This window comes from Elaeis guineensis, chromosome 4 (genome assembly GCF_000442705.2).
Source record: "Elaeis guineensis isolate ETL-2024a chromosome 4, EG11, whole genome shotgun sequence".
In the NCBI taxonomy this organism is placed as follows: Eukaryota; Viridiplantae; Streptophyta; class Magnoliopsida; order Arecales; family Arecaceae; genus Elaeis; species Elaeis guineensis.
In genome coordinates, this window is record NC_025996.2 from 28,373,063 (window position 1) to 28,392,254 (window position 19,192).

Here is a 19,192-nt window from a genome sequence, read left to right on the forward strand (position 1 = left end):
AATTTTTTAACGCCAAGGCCCAAGGGAATGTCTTCAGGATTGACCCAAAGTAGAGGGTAGGTGTATTTTCCGAAAAAATTCGAGGGAGCACTGGCTTGCGTAACATTGCTTGGAGGGACGGACGGCAAGAGAGTCACTCAGACGCTAGTTGGCGAAACGGTAAAAATACCGGAGGATAAAAATCCGTCCACAGGTAATGATGTCCCTTTTGCTTCAAGGCTACTTGACCCCTCCTCTCTTATAAGAGAAGGCTGGGATAAAAAATTGGGAGCACGCCCCGTTTCTTTCCGCTCCCACAACAACGGCCCGATCGCCGGATCTTCTTGGAGAGCGTCGGCCGGCGTTTCTTTCTCTCAGGAAGAGGCCAAGTACATGGCGATTCCTGTCGAAGAAGCCATTGCCGCTCTCTCGACCTTCTCACTGGAGGTGTGTCAAGATCCGATGCCGCTTCTTCGATCTCCTTTAGCTCTGAAATTTCTTTTTTTATCTCTCTATCTCTATCTCCAATGCCGTTCTTGTTTTTCTCGATATTTTCTCGTTCGGTTTGAAGGAGATCGAGGACTGGAGTTCATTACACGAATTGCTGTTTAATTTTCTTGAGTTAGTTCATGGTGGTTTAGAAGGAATGCTGGAAGTTTTCTAGCTCGAAAGTAGGTTTTTTATCTGCCTTTAAATCTGGAAAAGGGTTATAAATTGATGGTTCTGGAAGGATGATGGAGTTCCGGGAATCCTTTCTTTCGGAGGAAGGGTTGTTTTTGCTGGGTCCAATAGTTCTCAAGGGGCCAAGAAGCTGGTGGGTTTTAGTAATGATGATGGAATTCTTTTTGGCTGAAAGTAGGGTTTTTTTTGTCGCCTTGAAATCCCAAAAAAAAGTTGTTCTTTTTTTAAAAAAAAATTTCGATAGAGTTTTGGTTGCGGGGGCCTTGGAAGGATGGTGAAGTTTCTTGAGTCCTTTTCTTTCGGATATAGGGCTGGCTTGGTTGGTCTAAGAGTTCTTGGGTGACCGGGAAGTCAGTGGCTTCGAATGGGAATTGGCTGGGTTAGTCTCATATGCTGGAAGGAGCTTTTTGGGTTGGTTACTGGAAGGGCTGGTGCTGCGATGGATATCCTTCTTGGGTAGTTTCATGGTAATGGATCTTTAGGGCTTGACTTTTCTTGGATGTGCCTGTAACCTTGAGTACCTTTGATCATGTGCTGGTGTTGTGGAGTGATGAGTGCGGAAAAGCTGAATATATATGGGGGATAAAAGGAGGGGATTGCATTGCAGCACTTCCAGAGCGCCCATGTAACCTTCCTTTTTGTTGCACAATAATGTGGTTGGATTGTTGGAGTTCATGAATTGAATTATTTCTTTTTTGTCAATGTGGGCTATTTAATTAGATTAAAGATTTGCCTAGTGAGTTACACTTTTGTTTATCTTATAACACTTTTCTTTTTTCCTGAGGTCTATTTGTTATTTTTATCTTAGCTTACTAGTAATTAACACTTGAGAGTGGGAATTAACTATATTTCTAGAGTTTAAGGAGGACTATGGTGAGATTGCCTGTGCCAAAATGGGAGGTGGACATTCGAATTCTTATCCCGTGCCAAACTTGTGAATTGATAACCAAAGGAAGCAACATTTTGAATAATCACCAGGTCGTTCTTGAGGGCAATCTTTTAGCCAAAGTACCTATAAAAAGTATTAACCAGAACTTTTGGAGTTTAAACATAGGACAAATGGTATGCTGATTTAAGAACTAGAGGATGAAGTGAGTTTTTTTTAAAAAAAAAAAAATATCTTGAGGGGAAAACAAAATGCTAGATAAACAACATTATCAATTAAACACACTAGAAGAGGACTACTAAGTTTTGAGATGATGGAAAGGTTGTATAATTTTAGCAAAATAAATGAGAACTTAGAGTTTTGAGATGAGAGATGTTAAGTATATTGAAGCATCAAAGTCATGAGCACACCAACTTATCTTAAATTGTCATGGATATTGATGCAAGATTGCTGATTTCGGGTCAAAGAAAGATGAAATATGGATGAAAGACACAATTAATTGGAAAAAAATAGTGCTCACTTGCCATACCTTCTTTTATCAAATTTAATTTTTCTTAGTCTACTTGCTATTGGCCACTATGTTGGTGTGTCTCTTTTGGGTCTCGAGAAATAGATGAGTCTAAAAAGGAACAGTAATGGATGTGGATTCAGTTGCAACTTGTAGTATTCTGGGTGTAGTAATGGTGATGAAGAAAGAGGTATTTTGACAACTTGGTGGAGTCCTATTATGATGAGTTTCAAAGTATATGCAAGGCCCCCTGGATTGTTAAATGTCGAGAAGTTGGATGTTGACAGCAAAGTTAGCCTGCCTGGTAATGTTCATCATTGGTTGTTACTTGTTGTATTGTGAGTATCATTGACCGCTTTGCTATTTGGTTGGTTGCTAAAGTTGCTTGGTTGATGCAGGTAGGGTTGTAGATTCGCCTCTTCCTTGCTGTGTATACTAAAAGCAGGAACATAATATGAAACAAGTGGAAGCAATATAAAATATATAGAAGAGCGTATAAATATGAATTGCACAAGTGAATATGATAAAATAACCGAAGGGATAGTAGATTTTTTGGATAATGAGGGGGCCTTACACTTTCTCTTCCTGCCAGACCTTTGGTCTTTCATTTTCAGCTCCCCAAGGCTTTGGTACTAGAGGCCAACCCTTGCACCATTATCTTCCCTGGAACTCATCGAAGTTGCCCAGCCTCTTGCATTGCTCTTCCTGCAAATTGTAGTGTTGCACCATGGGTCTCCATGATGGATGCAGAAGAGAAGACTCTCAAATTTTTTTTATTAGTCAGTTCTGTGGGTAAAAGAGAGGAGTTGATAGATATTTAAGATAAAGGGCTTCTTTGACACTTATGACTCTTACATAATTCATGTAAGACTTAGATATGCTAAAAAATCTAAATGAAATAGTAAAATATCTTTTTAAGCCTAATAGGACTTTTGGCTTCACTAAGAGCTTTTCCTAATAGAGAGCATGAGAAAAATAGACCAGCATAGTCAAGTTTTGACAGCTTGTTGTGTTGGGCACATGGTTGGAAAATCCACCTTCCACCGTTCTATAAATCAAAGATCTTGATAAGTATTTCAAGCTTCCAATTTTCATCTGGCTCTTAGAAACATGGCCAATACAAATTCTTTTAGTGGGACATAAGAGTTTAGGTTCTATTTGCTTTTAAAAACTTTTTGTTGAGATGCTTCGCTGTCTCTCTCTCTGCCTCATGCTCCTACAATGTACTCAAGAAGGGTGTAATTATTAAAGGGGAGAGAGCATTTTAAGATGTGAATTTGATCTCATAGATGAAGCAAAATCCTACCAAACCTGCGACTTTGCATTATATGTAGGAGGAATTTGTATATTAGTTTTGCTGTTTTCCTGATATTTTAAGCTGATGACCTGTTGTATCATTATATATTCCATTTGGTTTAAAACCTGTCTTTAAAATGCATCTGAGTTTCCTAGCTGGTTTTCTGACTCATCATTGTTGATTTTGTAGAAACCTGCTTCAATCTTATCTTGCCTTTAGAAAATAAAGTGGTCTCTGTTAACTTGAACACTTGCCCTGAAGGTTGCAAAAACCACTGGCAGCTGCTTTATGGGATTGGTCCTTTCTTGTTCTGATGCATGTTTCTCTAGATGATGCTGACTATATAAATTTATATTATGTTTTGCCTTATAAATAATATATGAATCTGCTGAGCTTTCAGGATGAGCAGCCAGATGTGCAGGGACTAGCTGTTTTTCTATCTAGTGAGAGATATGCAACTAATAGCCCTATAGGTATGTTAGTATCTCAGTTTTTGTTCGCTTTTATCTGAATAATATATAATAAATCACTTGTCAAGTTTGTCTTCAGAATTTTTCTCCACCTCTTTCTTGATACTGTATGCTATTTCTCAATGGTATGGTAGAACACTGGGGTCAAATACTATGTGTGTGAGAGGCGAGGTTATAACTTATAAGCCTTATGCAGGCAGTGCACTATCAATATTTGTCATTCATGAAAGTCAACTTCCCAAGTCCAGTATGTTTCAAACCAAGGATGATGTTGTTAAAAAAAAAATTAAAATACTTGTCCATTATTGGAGGTAACAAGAATTCATTTTGCAATGCTGGTTTCTAAATATCTGCGGTAATTGAATAGCTGATGATGATTATGAATATAGTCATCAAAAAACATGATCTTGCAGATACTTTTATATTGAATGAAAACTATGTGAGCAGGTGCTGTGAGAACATAGAAATTGAAAAATCTCCTTTGTCATAGCACATGATGCCCTCCACCTAGGCATGTGATACCTTTGTTTAGATTGTGATGGTTTTGGGAATGGGGTATTTTGGATGCATGCTGGAATACATCACACATACGCACACTAAATTCCTCTTTTCTACAATAATATAAATTTATCGAGTGTTGTCATGCAATGGCTGTTCTGTTGAACATGTGTGGCTGTTTTGTTGAATGTGCATGGCTGTTCTTTTAAAGTTTTAGTAAAGTATGTCTACATGCTGGTAGTTTATGTGATTAACTTATCCTGCATTTTGTTAGGGTTATCTTTCTGTGCAAAGACATTTAAACTATCAAGAGTTTAGACTCAAAGGTATATCAAGTACTGGGTTAACTTGTATCCCTTGTTAAATTAAAAGCCACAAACAAATCTAGTGGTTGACAAATTAACTACCAATGAATCTTCAAATCAGGCAGAAAATGGATTTCAAAGTAATCCTCAGTAAGATAATCTTTTTCAAATATTACAAGTCTACAATCCTTCGGCGATTTTAAAGTGCCAACATTTTTGAACATGTTAAAAACTGTAAACTTAAAACCTTAGCATGGTGACATTAAAATATGCTACATGATGGTTGCCACTGAATGTTGGGTGAATGAAGGAAAAATGAAATGATAGGAAGCAAAAGCTGGAAAGAGATAAGAAACTAATCAAGCAAAAGAAATGGGGGGCAAGACATGTTTCTTTACAAACATTGAACTACAAGAGACATTTGGTGACATGGAAGATACCAAGAAAGCATTAGGTTTGTACGAGAGTTAAAAATATTCAGGATGTAGTGGTACTTCTTGTGTGTTACCATGTTTCCTTAGGCGACGTGTCTGGAAATATGTCTGTGAGGTTTTTTTTCATTGAGTAATGAAAGTTTGGAAGGTGTAGATTAGAAGAGACTGGCTAGAAGCCTTTTCGAAAGCATGTTGTATGCAAAGAGGCAGAGCTTGAGAGTCTGCAGATGAGTAGATGGGACTATGGGAACTTGGTGGACTGTCATAAGCTTTGTCTGTGATTTTACCAAGAAGTAAAGAACATTTCTAGGTTGGCTTTGTATCTGCATGGACAAGGGAATAAATAGCCTGGAGGTGAGGTGGATTAACATTTGTTGCATGTGGGTGCTTTCACATGTCTGTATCTTGCTTTTTTATTATTGGAGTGTTTTCTGGGGGTGGGGGAGCATATTTAAGGCATGCCATACTTTAGTTTGCTTTGGGACTAATGTGGTTTTGTCAAACCCAAATTTTTTGAAGGCCCAAATAGTTTCAGCATCGGTTATGGACTGCTTTTGGTTTAGACCAAGCATGGTTTGCTCAAACTAGTAAAAAATTAACCATAACTATAAGCATAAAATCTTTTCCAACTATTTAGGGTAAGTTTCACCCTAGCATCCACACAAATTGACTTTGGATCCTTTTCATGATGTTTATGACTGATTGTCAACCTAACATTCATCTGCACCTTTCTCGTTTGGCTTGGGACTGGCATTGATGGTATTACAAATATACATTAATTTAATTAGATAAATATATGATAGTATATGTTATAGGTTATAGGTCATATGTTATGTGTTATATATTATATATTATTATTATATGTTATATATTACATGTTATGTAGCATATGTCATATGTCATATATATTATATTATCATATCTCTATCTAACATATATGTATGTATGTATGTATGTACGTAGCATATAATATATAACATATAATAATAATATATAATATATAATATATAACATATAACGTATGACTTATAACCTGTAACATATACTATGTAACATCTAACATAGAATCATATATATAACATATGACATTAATTATATAACATATAACATAAAAATATAACCTATAGCATATAACATATGTGCATTACATATAATATATAACCTATAATAAATAATGTATAATATATAATATTATAATATATAACATATAATTCAGCTATCATCATAATAATATCATGTATAGTTAATCAAACTATGGAATAAGTGTATAAAGTGGAGGCACAACAATCAAATGATCGATCATTGCCGGGTATTGGAACACTAGCTTAGTCTAATATGTCTATACAAACAAAGCCTTTTAGTTCACCATCCTTATAGCTTGTCATATACCCAATGACATTTTGGCATTCTCTACCTTAGGTTACATGGTTTCCACTTCAAGAAAGATCTCATTGCTTCTTATTCAAAAATCTGCTTCCAAGGCTGCTGTAGTCACTTTGGATACTCTATTTGCATATCATGCATGTCATTCTCCTTGAAACATTGATCCATCTGCCTCATCATGTACTCCAAACTTCTCTCTCTCTCTCTCTCTGCCTCTTGGTGCCTTTTTCTGACATGTCACAGAGTAGATGATAATTTATCATGCATCCCAGGTTAGGGACAAGTCCATGTTGCATCTTCCTCTTCCCCTCCATTCTACATGTTCTTAAGTTTCCATGTAACTTCTTGTTTGTGAGCCAGTCGACTAATTCACTAAAGTGCAATATGACATTATCCAATTCGTTTTGAACTCTGGATTTTCATACAAGGAATATAATTGGTGAAGGACATGAGAAGTATGGCCTATATCTTATTTATGCTGCTGGAATTTTTGCTTTTAGTTCATAAAGAATGCTTAAATTGATGACATTATAGCACAGGCATCATCTTTTTTGTACTTTGTATCAAGGTTTTAAATATCAGTGGGATTGCAAGGTGTCCCACCACCATGGTTGTTGGTACAGGGCACTATCCTTGAGTTTCGGGACAGGATTAGTCGGGCGATGGACTAGGACAGGATAGGACATCAATTGTTCCGAGTGTCAGTATGTGGGATGTCCTGTTCCATGGGAAATTGGGATGGCCGCATCCCATGGTATTTAAAAAATTAAAACCTTGCTCTGTATTTTCTCTCCCAGTAGTCCTAATACGTCTAGGACTTTGTATTTTTTGTTTGCTGAACATCATAGAGTAGTGTTTCCTCAGGATCCTTTTGCACTTGTATTCCATTTCTTGCTGGTTGTAATTTGTAAATATTTTTTTAAATGCTTATCGTCGTCTTTCCTTAGATGACATGGTTTTATATTGTGAAAAGAGGAGATGAACCTTCTATAAGCTTTAAGATTTTTCATCAAGAAACTGCGAATTGGTTTCACTTTATTGCTAATATTTTTAGAAACTTCAATGGTATTTTCAGCTGACCTTTGGTATGAGGAATCTTACTGGAGACATCCTGTGCTTCTGTCTCTCTCAGTAAATGAGTCCTGTTCACATCCTTATGCAAAACCCGGAAGACTGAAGATTATTAGTGTGCTTATGCTTATGACATGCATGCGTTGTATTTTATGTAGATGCTATCTGATTCATTAGTAAATGTTTGACTATAATGCCCTCATGTCTTAATATTTTTGAGGTGTGGATTCATTATGCTTTATTAAGATTTAAAAACTTATATGGTTTTATTCTATCCTTTGTTTTAAGAATAATGATGTTATGATTAATTGATTGCTTGTTTCTGAGAATTTTATGCCCGCACCATGTAGAGTATGGTGATGTTGCTGCTTACCGTCTATCTTTAGCAGAAGATACAAAAGCCATCAATCAATTGGTACGCTGCATCTCTTTGGTCTTTTATTTTTTTCCCCATCTCTCATAAATCATAATGATACTTCCCATCAATTTTTGCTCATTTTTGCTCTTAACTTGCTATCCTGTTACCTTAGGAGTTTGCTACTTTATTTCCCTTCCCCTTGCTAATTTTGCTCTGGCTTTCTCAGTTGTAATGATTCATGTACCTTGTTTTCAAATTTAGTTACCATTCAATATGTATCGCATAGTTGGCATTAACATTGGTTTCATCCTTGTGATAATATGGAGTTTTTAGTGTTAACTGACTTAGGTTCCTCCAAGTCAACAGTTTTGGCTACTTTGATATGTCAATGAATTCATATACACTAGTCTGTGCTGTTCATGTTTTTGTGCATTCAGGTGTGCATGTTTCTATCTATTTTGACATGTACAGTTAGACAAACACACATGTACATGCAGTTTTACATTTCAGCAGTCCAAACAGAAGATGAACCAAGTTTTGAACTTTGAAGTATCATATGCTGCTTGTTTGTTGGCCTGGCATTGATATGATATATGCCATGGCATGCTGTTCTGGTGCTGGTGCATAGCATGTCAAAAGCTCGCATGAAGCCAATACCTGGAGCAGTGCTGTGTGCCAATAAGGCACTGGCATGGTAAATCCGACAAATTTGGACACCTAAACTGAAATTCAATAGATTGTCCATTAGTTATTCCATAACCGTCACCAACATTCTAAACAATCTAATCAGTTAATTTTTATTCCTTTTGTGTCTTTGCCAATTTGATAGCAAAGTTGCCATTTCATGACCATTTTATAGCATATTTCTGTCTCTTGGGTTTCTATTTATGGTTAGCCTGCTAGTTTGTTAGGACTCCTGACTGCAACAGCCTTGTGGGAACAAAATGCTAGATACAAATCTATCACATCGTAGTTATCTCTTGATAGAGAGGGCCTTTGTTCCACATCAACTTTTCAGTGATGACCTTGAATGTAGTGATCTACCAAAAAAAAGAGCTAGAAGAAAAATCTGCATGGAATTGATTGATTTTGAGTCCTGAAGTAAAATGAATATCATTCAGAGCTTGCAGAGAAGACTTTTTTAACTGATATCAGTACATTTTAACGATCGAAAGGGTGAATTGATTGGATAAATATCATTTGGAGCCTGCAGAGAAGACTTTTTTTAAACTGATATCAGAATGTTTTAACTATGGAAAGAGTGAATGGATTGGATAATGCTGGTTAGTTTGCTTGAGGACTGGTGACATGAAGAAAATAAAGGAAAGATTGTACCTCCACAATCTAGAATAGTTATTATTATTCTTATTATTATTTTTTTAAGCATAACAGGAAATGCAAACTTTCAGACTGTGTGCTAAACAATTTGTTTAATTTTAAAGTTTCTCTCCAAAACAAACAATTGAAAAACAGGTTTACCAAATATGCCTAATAGAAATGCTTCAATGCATTCAAATCACAATAACCAAGTTTTCCTGCCTCACCTTGTTTGACGATATGAATTTGGCCAAAAAGTAAATGAAACTCCAACAAGTCCTATCTGCTATCTTTATTTGGAGCCTTTGGTTACTGTACTTTCTTTTTAATGTAGGATATGTTAGAAGTGGAAGCTTAGCACATCAAATTAAAACAATTTCTGGTTCTTCAATTTCATTTGTGATCAGGCTTTTCACTTGCAGCATAGCATTGATATAACTAACCAAGGAAATTGCAGTGGAGACTTATTCGGGTCAAAGTCATAGGCCACAAATAGATTCAATGGAGGTTAGATAACCCTTCTAGGTCAAAGGTACACAATTTGAATATTTCTAGCATCACAGACTAGGGCAACATTGTTTCGTACAGCACAACTGCAGTAGGTGCTATATTGTTCGTTTGATTTCCAATTCATCATGTTCTGGATTTGATTTCAGATGATATTTTATTTGCTTCCTAAACCAATCTGAAAGAAATAAGTATATACCATTTGCTATATTTTTCCTTTAATGCTTTTCCTCTTACTGCACTGGAATAGCTTAAATTATCCTTTCTATTCTAGTGTCACATATAGTTTAGCTTGAAAGGTCTTTTTGCTACGTAAATTAATGGTTAATGCTGGACAATTTTCCAGAATACCCTGATTCAAGAAGGCAAAGAGATGGCATCATTGTTGTATACATATCGCAGCTGCGTCAAAGCTCTTCCTCAGGTTGTACATCACATCTGCTTTCTCTGTTAATATGTCTTTCCTTTCGCAGCTTAGAATAAATTTGATACTTGGCATCTAGTTGCAGTACGTCTTAGCATGATGATATGTGTTGTAAATTATATTGTAAATTAGTTAGTTTTAACTTTTAAGTATGCCATGGATGATCTTCTTACACTTTTTTGGGTATGTATTTACTTGAATGTCAAGAACAATTGCGATTTATATGCCCATGCTTGTAAACCTTCTCAAAGTATTCTATCTAAGTATTTCTTTGCATGTTATCTGCAGTTTATAAACTCTTCATTATTGGTCTAGCATTTCATAAATTTGCTTGATATGCATTAGGTACTACAACATGCTATATATTTTATAAAAACAAAGTTGGATATTTTGAAAGTCTAACAAGAAGTAATGATATCCGTTACATTGAAATTCATTGATTAAGGGCATAGTTGGTCTTTATTTGTATTGGGCCTCCCAAACTGGATGACCACAAGGTTTGCCATGCCGTTCAGTACCGTACCATACCATTACCATACCCAGTATCAAACTAGTATGCAACCTATCGATACTCGGTATGCCTTGCCGTTTCGTACCATACCATGTATAGATACAGTAATAGGATGGTACTATGAGGTCTAGTACCAAGCTGGCGAACCTTGGATGACTAGGTTTAAGACCCTGATCCATGTGGAATAGGGTCATCTTGGCTGGTATTGCTTGGTAGTAACTAGCACCAAGCCGGACAAGGACTGGACCACTCCATCTTGCCAATACCAGCTGGGATCTTATGACATTTCTTTTATGCTGCTGATGTTGTGCATGGTGAGGAGGAAAGACTGAAAGAGGAAGGGCGAAAGAGAGGAAGAAGAGGAGAGAGCTCCAATTTTGATAGGAAAGCTTAGATCTTGCTCCCTTGAAGCCCATATCATGTATATATCTAGGTAGCTTTTCCCCTACCTTTGTTTTGCACTACTAAAAATGGTTAAAATTCACAAATTAAGGGAAAACATGTCTGAGTTTTTTGTCATGAATTTTAATGTATGACCTAGAGAAACCTTAAACAAGCCTTAACAAACCTAAGCAATCACAAAATAAGGAAAAACAAAAAAGAAAGAAGAAGAAAAGGGTCTTGGGATGTTAATGGGATGCCACAATGTACCATGTGTTAATATGCGGATGTTCGGTTACCATATTGACTCAATCCCCAACTGATGACATCATTAGGTCTAGGTCCTTAAACCTTGTTGGGATCAAATAATTTCTCGATATTTTTTTTCATAGGCTTTACATGATGGTATCATTATTTATTCTCTTTGCAGGAATGATTGAATTTATCTTATTTATTATTATTATTATTATTATTATTATTTTGGGGGGGGTGTCTGGAACTTGTTATTTACTAGGTTGTGAGACAAGCCTTCTCCATCTCAGTCTTGTAGACATGATCATTTTATTTCTGAACTTTCGGATTTGTTTCTGAGGATTGATTCCTGCACTGTGTTTGACCAAGTTAATTGGGGTAAAACCATGTAAACTTGGATTGGTATTTTGGTTTTAAGTATATTAACCACATTGTGTAGTAAAAATTTGGCAGTGTTTTGAACTCATTTTTTTAAATCTAAAGATGAAGGAATGGAATAACTTCTTTTTATCCAGTGTTTCTGTTGAGGGTCCTAAAAACCCTCAAATGGATGTTAAGCAATAATAATGATAATAATAAAAAAAACACATGGGTAGATAGAAGGGTTGAGCACTCTTGAGGAGTAGGCATCAAATTGCTTGCACAGCGCAGAGCTGCAGAATGATATTATAGCTTAAATCTTACAGTGGATTCAGTATTAAAAAAGAAAACTTGCATTAAAAAAATTAGAGGTCTGATTTGAATTAGCTGGCTTTTGGATGTTTAAATTACTAATAGTATTAGTCAAAAAGAGAGAATTATACTATCGATACTGATATTGATATTTGACATTTTGGTGGAATTTTAGTTGCCTATGAACTTTTAGCCAGAAATAAAGTCTGGAAATGTTTGCAGTTGGATGTTAAGAAGCTTCTGATCAACTAATTTAACCTTTTATTTTTAAGTGTTTGCAAACTTTAGCTTTCCAGAGCATGGGAAGTATGATTCTCTGTTTTTTGCTTAATGAAGTGTTTCTACTGATAATTGGGCTTATTCAAATTAGTTTGTATGCTAGTTGGCATCCATGCCATGGCAACCAATATTTCCTCTCCTCTTCTTGCTTCCTGATGAAATGCTGAGTAGAATGTTTACCTAGCTAATGATTTGGGCCATAAGAATTCTCTTTTTATCTTGGTGCTGATGGAACTTATTATCTCTTAAAAGTAGTGCTATACTAGCATGTACCTTTGGGCGTGCTGATGTAATGGTGTTGTAAACTCGCCATTCATTATTATAATTGACTACAATAAAAAACATATTTTTCATCTCCTGATTCTTGTTTTAGAAAATTTCGAGAGAAATTTATTGGTTTAGCATAAGAAACTCACTATCTGGGACGTCATATCGTTGTCATCATGCGTGCCATTGAAAATTTGTCTTGATTACTGTAATTGTCCTTGTTTTTTCTGAAAAAGGCAGTTAAAAGATATTTCTGGCCATTTTAGGTTTGTGGCTACGGTTAAAATCTTGATTTAAAAGAATGGAGGTTCAAGACTAGAAACAATAGGGAACATGGGGAAAAAAACTCTTATTTGGAAATAAGTTTATGTCTTGGTAGCAACGGATCTTTTAGAAGTCTATCATGACAAACAAAATTGGCCTATATGTCAAAGAGCTCGTGATTTTACTTGGATCCCTTGATGGCTGCCTCCTTCTTGGCTTTGTTATATCCTGTCAACAAGGAGAACATGTCTTTTAGCATACATGTTGGTGCTTGAACTTTAGATACTCCCATGAAGTCCCTTTCGCTATTCATTTCATAAAACTGTGGTAAGAAGGTGTAATAGTTATGTTGATTCTTTAGACATCTTATTCCTGTTCATAAGAAGAAAATATTCTTTTGGCATAAATCATGACTGTGCCCTGTGGCGGAACCAGTGTCTTTCTATTGGGATTAAATTTATTTTAAACTTGATATATGTTAGATTTATAGGTACTTAATTAACAAATAGTTCAATACAAGTAATGTTGAATCAATCTTTTATTGCCAATGCATGACTTTTTGTAATAGAACCAAGATGAGAAGAACATGGGCAGAAAAGGTAGTTTGAGATCTTGACTGTACCCTGCGATGTAGCCAGGATCTACCTCAGTGTGCGGGGTTTGGGGTTGGACAAGTGATCCTTTGATAGATTTTGAACTTGATGCATTTTATCATAGTTATTTCCTAATTAACTACTCAATAGATCAATATTAGTAATGTTATTAAATTTTTTTTATTACCAAGGCACAACTTCCAGGAACAAAGTAAAATGAAAATAAATATATTCCAAGATGAGATGAACATGTGTGAAAAATATAATAATTTCAGACATTCTGAATAAAAGGGAGTAATTTTGCATGTAGACCCCTAAAGTTTTTAGATTGAAATTTTGAGGTGTATACATGCAAAGATTCCAAAAGGAATGGTTAGGATCTGGGCAAATGCTCAGTAACTCAATGCATCTATAAACAGAAATAGAGGAATTTGATCAGATCGAAAAGGTGAACAGGATTATGGAAATAAAACTAATTGTTCTAGATTGAAGGAAAGTGTGGAATAGAAATGAAAAATGCATATTCTAAGTAAAATTAGAAAATAGGTATGAAAAATATATCTGATCAATCTTCATCTATTTTAACAGAAATAAGCAATGATATAGCAAAAGGTGAACAACACAAACCTTCTCCTCCATTTTCTTTTCTTTTTCAGCTATTTCTCACTTTGGGGGTGGAAAGCACCTTAACTACAATTTTTATTTGTTAGCTAACCTTTATTTCTAGATAATTCCAGCCAGACTTAAATACTAAAATTTCAGGGATCAAGAAGCTAAAATCCTGCCAAGTTATATGCATGGTTGGTGCCAGTTTACAATTCCTAATATATGTCCAGCAGAAATTAGCTCACATGTCCTTTATTTGGAATCTTTTTTTTTTTTTGAGGAAGTCCTTTATTTAGAATCTTATTAAAGTTTCTTATTTGGTTGTCCAGTGACAGTATGTAGACTTGGAGAAAAATTGATAAATTTCAGGAGCGGAACACTAATATAAAAACCAACCCCTAGAGAAGTTCCATGATTTTGAATTGTCCCCCTCTTGCTCCCAGAGTCTTCCTGTGACTATACCTATCATCTCGATCCTGTGTCAACTTTAAACTGCTTGCCATATCAAACTGTGTTGACCCGGGTCAATATGGCAAGATTTTCTGACCTTGGTTTACCTGTGCACCTCCTTTTCTTGTTCTTTTGTAAATGTAGGTGAGGTGAAATGAAGCTAGTTATGTTCCTTCTTTAGAAGTCTCATTCATTGGAAAATGGTGGAAATAATGTTAGTTATGCCGATGCTTAAGAAATTTAATTCTGATTTAAAGTTAGAACAGCAATAGGTGTCTTGACTCTTGACAATAATATCTTTCTCTATTTCTGCCAGTTGGGCAGGATAATTTTGCTATACCCGGAAAAGTTGTCCAATGCATTCCATAAACAACCTGAAATCTTATGCAGCTAAGAGACTTAAGCATTACTTCAAGCATCACACAAATACAAGAAACACACAGACGTACATAGAATAAAATATCCAAAGTATGGTCATAGAATATGCTAATGTCACACCCCTCCCCCTAGACTGAGCAAGGGTATGACAACCGAGTAGAGTTTTGCTAGCATCTTGTGCCCAGGATCACAAGCTACTAGTAAATCTTGTCCGTCTTGCATAACTTGCTATAATTTAGATCATTATATCTCAATCTGTAAGAAGAAAAACTGTAATCTTATTTATCTCAAAGATATGCATAACACTTTACTTTTTTCAATATCATTCAAAACATCTTATATTCAACTTCAAAGTACTATACATTAAGTTTCACAATGTACACACAATACTCTATGCATATAGACAATTCCAAAAGCACCTTTCTAAGCTAAAGTGGCCCAACCTCAACTAGTGCTGAATGTTGATGATGTAGTGCGATTCACTAGCACGCTCTAGTACACCTCAAATCTGCAAAATTAAATGGAGTGGTGAGACTTATGTCCTAACGAATGGTCATTCTATCTAACAGTCGGGAAAACAGAACGGTTTAACTTTAATGCTCAAAACATATGTGGAAAATATACTTCCTTCATAATTTATAAATCTTTCAAACATTTATACTATAAACAAAAATGAAACGATGTAGTAAAGCAATCTTTATGTTTATTTAATTAAAAGGCACCACATACTTTCTAAGCTTTTCATAAGTAAAATTCTGCATTCACATCATTCAAACGTATTATAACTTTTTTTTAATATAACATAAACCATATTAAACCATTTTGCTCAAAATCTGCAATCTCATTCTTTACCTCTCTGGAAAACAAACACCACGTACACCCGTTGAGCCTGCTTATACCAAGCACTAGCTAAAATTATTTCTTATCGAGCTAGTCAAGGAAGCAAAAAGGGTTTCTGGCTCTTCTTTGCTGGTCATATGTGCACGTAGACTTCGCTTCTCTGATTATCTGATCCATTGGGCACTATTTTGGCTACGGGCGGTTCACACCATAGAGCACACTCCCATGGGCAGCCTCGACGCGTAGCATTGGTGCTTCCCCACTGGGCTTTTGATTCTTGTAGTACTACCACGGGTGGCTCACACTATAGATTGATCATCCCCATAGGCAGCCTGGACACGTGATTGCCCAATAGATTTTCAGATGGTGGTGAACTTGCTCAAAACACTTTTCCAAATCAAATATACATACACATATGCATATACATTTATAACATAACCTCAAACATTCATCGCATCCTTTTTCCACACTTTGTGTAGAAAATATGGTATAAAACCAAATTTGATTTTTTATTTTAAAACAAAGCATTTTCATAGTTCTCAGATAAATAGAAAACACCGAAGCTAGAAAGAAGACCACTCACTGGTTAGGCCAGCTACCGCACCACTTTGGTGCTTGATTCTCTGAAAGCTTCTCTAGGGTTATTCTCTTCTCCCGTACATTTGTAAGTGCATCTTGGTTAATGCAATGCACTACATGATGTGTGAATGCAAGAATGCATGATATGCTTCATGCTTGTCCATTTCCATTGAGTTTAACCTTTTACGAAGTTAACCAATTTGCCATTGCTAAGCTTTCAACTATTCTCACAATTGTCTCTTAGATTCTTTTTCATTGTACAAACACATTTAACATCATCTTTTATGTCGCATTTCTCTTTCTTATAGCTATTTATCCTTTTTACTACTTGGCTTAATATGACCATAATTCAACCCTTAAACAGTCCACTCAACACACAGCACAATTACCATTTGCTCAAACACCACACAGCACACACTTCATTCTAACCCCTACACCTCACACCAATTGTACACACCATAGACATCTTCATTCACATTCTGCCCTGTTTTAGAGATGTTGATAAATCAATGAAAATCTAATGTATTTCAGAAGCTAAGTTCATATTCCAACTCCCTCATCACACCCAAATCAAACTAGCTCAATTTAGCCTAAACAAACCTAACTTCCATGAATTTCTTCACATGGCAGCAACATAACATCAAGGTCCTTAACCCTAAATCACATAACTTGATCCAAGGAATGATAATTCATGTATTTTACACCCAAAACTTCAAATCAAAACAAGTTACAAGCTGGAACCCTCACCCCTTTTGCCGAAAATGCAAGAACAACCACAAAATAGTATGCTGCCTTCTCCAAAGACCGGCAGTACTCTCCTCCAATCTTCCAACTTCACTTCAATTGTATTAACCAAGTGTTCTAAGCTTTGTTCTCTTAGTTTAGGACTTGAAATTCTCTTTCTTTCTGATTTCTCTCTTAGTCTTAGTCTCTCTTTCTTTCTCTCTTTTATTCTAAGTGTAAGAATGAAACAAATGAAAGGAGAAGAAGGAATGAATGAAGGTGGGGGGCTGTTTTGGGTGATGGGTGGCTGCAAGCTGCTGCATGGCACAAGGAGGAGAAGACACCAAAAATAGAAAGGAAGAGGTGAGGAAAGGTGTGGACATGTGGCAACTTTGGTGCCTTGACCATTTTGCCCTTCCTACTAACACAATTTTGCAAAATTGTCACTCATGCACACATGCACTTTCATGTGAATTCCCTGCACTCCACTTCTTGGTTATGGCATGACATCCCAACACTAGGCCACATGAATTCTCACCAACATTTTGCTGTGCATACCTTGTAATGTCTTTCCTTTAATCCACTTTGTATTATGCTCATATACTAATCACTAATTCACTTTCATTTCTACTAATACTACTCACATTTCATCTCATTCTTCAATCACAATCATATGTGGACCATACCTCATTATCATTAGTCTAATTAAATGTTTAATGTATGTTCATGTCATGTTATGCAATGAAATGTCGTGCAATGCATGTTAAAGAAAGATTAGATTTCTTAGGTCCCCCGAGGTTTAGTAACTCAGCTTAGGCATTGGCTATCTTGGTTCAGGGTGTTACAGCCAACAATATAATTTAAGTAGGCACATTGACTAATGGATTGCACTTTTGATACAAAAGCAAGGTTCATGGGAACCATGTAACAAAGATCTCACAGCATGAACTTCTTCTTTCCCAAGTTTGAAGAGGGTATGGGAGTGGGGAGGTCAACTTCTCCAAAAATTAAGATGCGAGAGCATCAAGAATATTGGAAATTCTGAGACAATAAAAAAGATATTGTTCTCTGGTCCGGGAGCATTCCGAGACATTTTATTTTTTGACTTTTTTGGATGTATTCATACTAGAGTTGTATAAAGTGCCTGTTATAGCAAAAAAAAAAGAAAAAAGAAAAAAAGATACCATTCATTTGGCTGTTGCATCACAATGCATCATGCAGAGATTCAAAACCAATAAAACAAATATTGCAATGGGACTTGGATCGATGGGATAAAAACTGTAAAAGCAGTTGAAGGTACTTGAGTAAATTGTTGCTTGGAAAAGCACCAGAAAGTGGGTTCAGGAGCCGGAGCATGACTTGGATTGAGTGAAGTTGCTTGATGCTTGTTAATCTGAAATATGTTAAGCCTGATGCACATTTTTGGGTCGTCCTACAGCCGCTTCAGTTTTTGGGGTGTGTTGGTTGCTAACATGGTACCAAAGCCAAGTTTGCTGGTAATTGAGTTCAAATCCCCTCCAAGCCAATTACCTCTTTAACTAACCTGGTTGGCATCTTTCCGCTGTTTCAGTCTCCTGCAGATTTGGTCTGTGCCAAGGGGGATGTTATGGCATAAAATAAGGTCATGCAAAAATAAATTTGAGCAAATGATGCTATGTCAATTATATAAGCAGAATTGGTAATTAATGCATAAATGAAATATTGATACATGCTATTACGATGATGAAATTAAATATAAATCGTAATCATTTTATTGGCTGCAAGTTCCAAGGCATTAGGAGATTGAATTTCATTGTAGCATCTATGTTAGAAGATGATTTCACATCCATTATCTGTGTAATATCTCATCTTTTGGCACGTTGTGTGATCCTCGGATGCACGTGAGATTGAAAAAAAAGCACCGGTGGGTGTCATCATCAGTTTGTCTTATTATGTATTTATTTATTCAAATGGTGTTTAAAGCAGAAAATTCTATAATATAGAATTATCATTTTTTTGGGGTGTAATGCCTACTTTATAAAGCCCTTGTATATACACAGCCCCTCACATAAGCCCCTACAATGTCCCTGAGGCATCCAGGTAAAATTGAAGTAGCCTCCCATAAAACAGTGCCACTATGGTAAGCCGCATAAGTAGCCACCCAGTCAGCGGTGCTATTTGCCTCTATCTAAAGGTGATATTCGATGTGAGTCTCCAACCGTCCACCAACTGCGGATGAGTTGTCCTGATATTTGGTCCCAGTTTTGATCCATGAGATGATTGTTTGGAACCCCCGCATT

The 19,192-nt window shown here is 36.0% G+C and overlaps 1 protein-coding gene across 1 annotated transcript in view; it reads left to right on the forward strand.

The window, feature by feature from the left end:
- Positions 1–225: 225 nt before the first annotated feature.
- The window catches only part of LOC105043128 (protein PIR), a 134,552-nt gene continuing 115,585 nt past the window's right edge, over positions 226–19,192 (forward strand). Inside the window, exons 1-4 of the mRNA XM_010920544.4 lie at positions 226–426; positions 3,752–3,824; positions 7,863–7,927; positions 10,041–10,118. Coding sequence (XP_010918846.1) covers positions 373–426; positions 3,752–3,824; positions 7,863–7,927; positions 10,041–10,118 — 270 coding nt within the window. The 5' untranslated portion in view covers positions 226–372. The remainder of the gene's footprint in view (positions 427–3,751; positions 3,825–7,862; positions 7,928–10,040; positions 10,119–19,192) is intronic.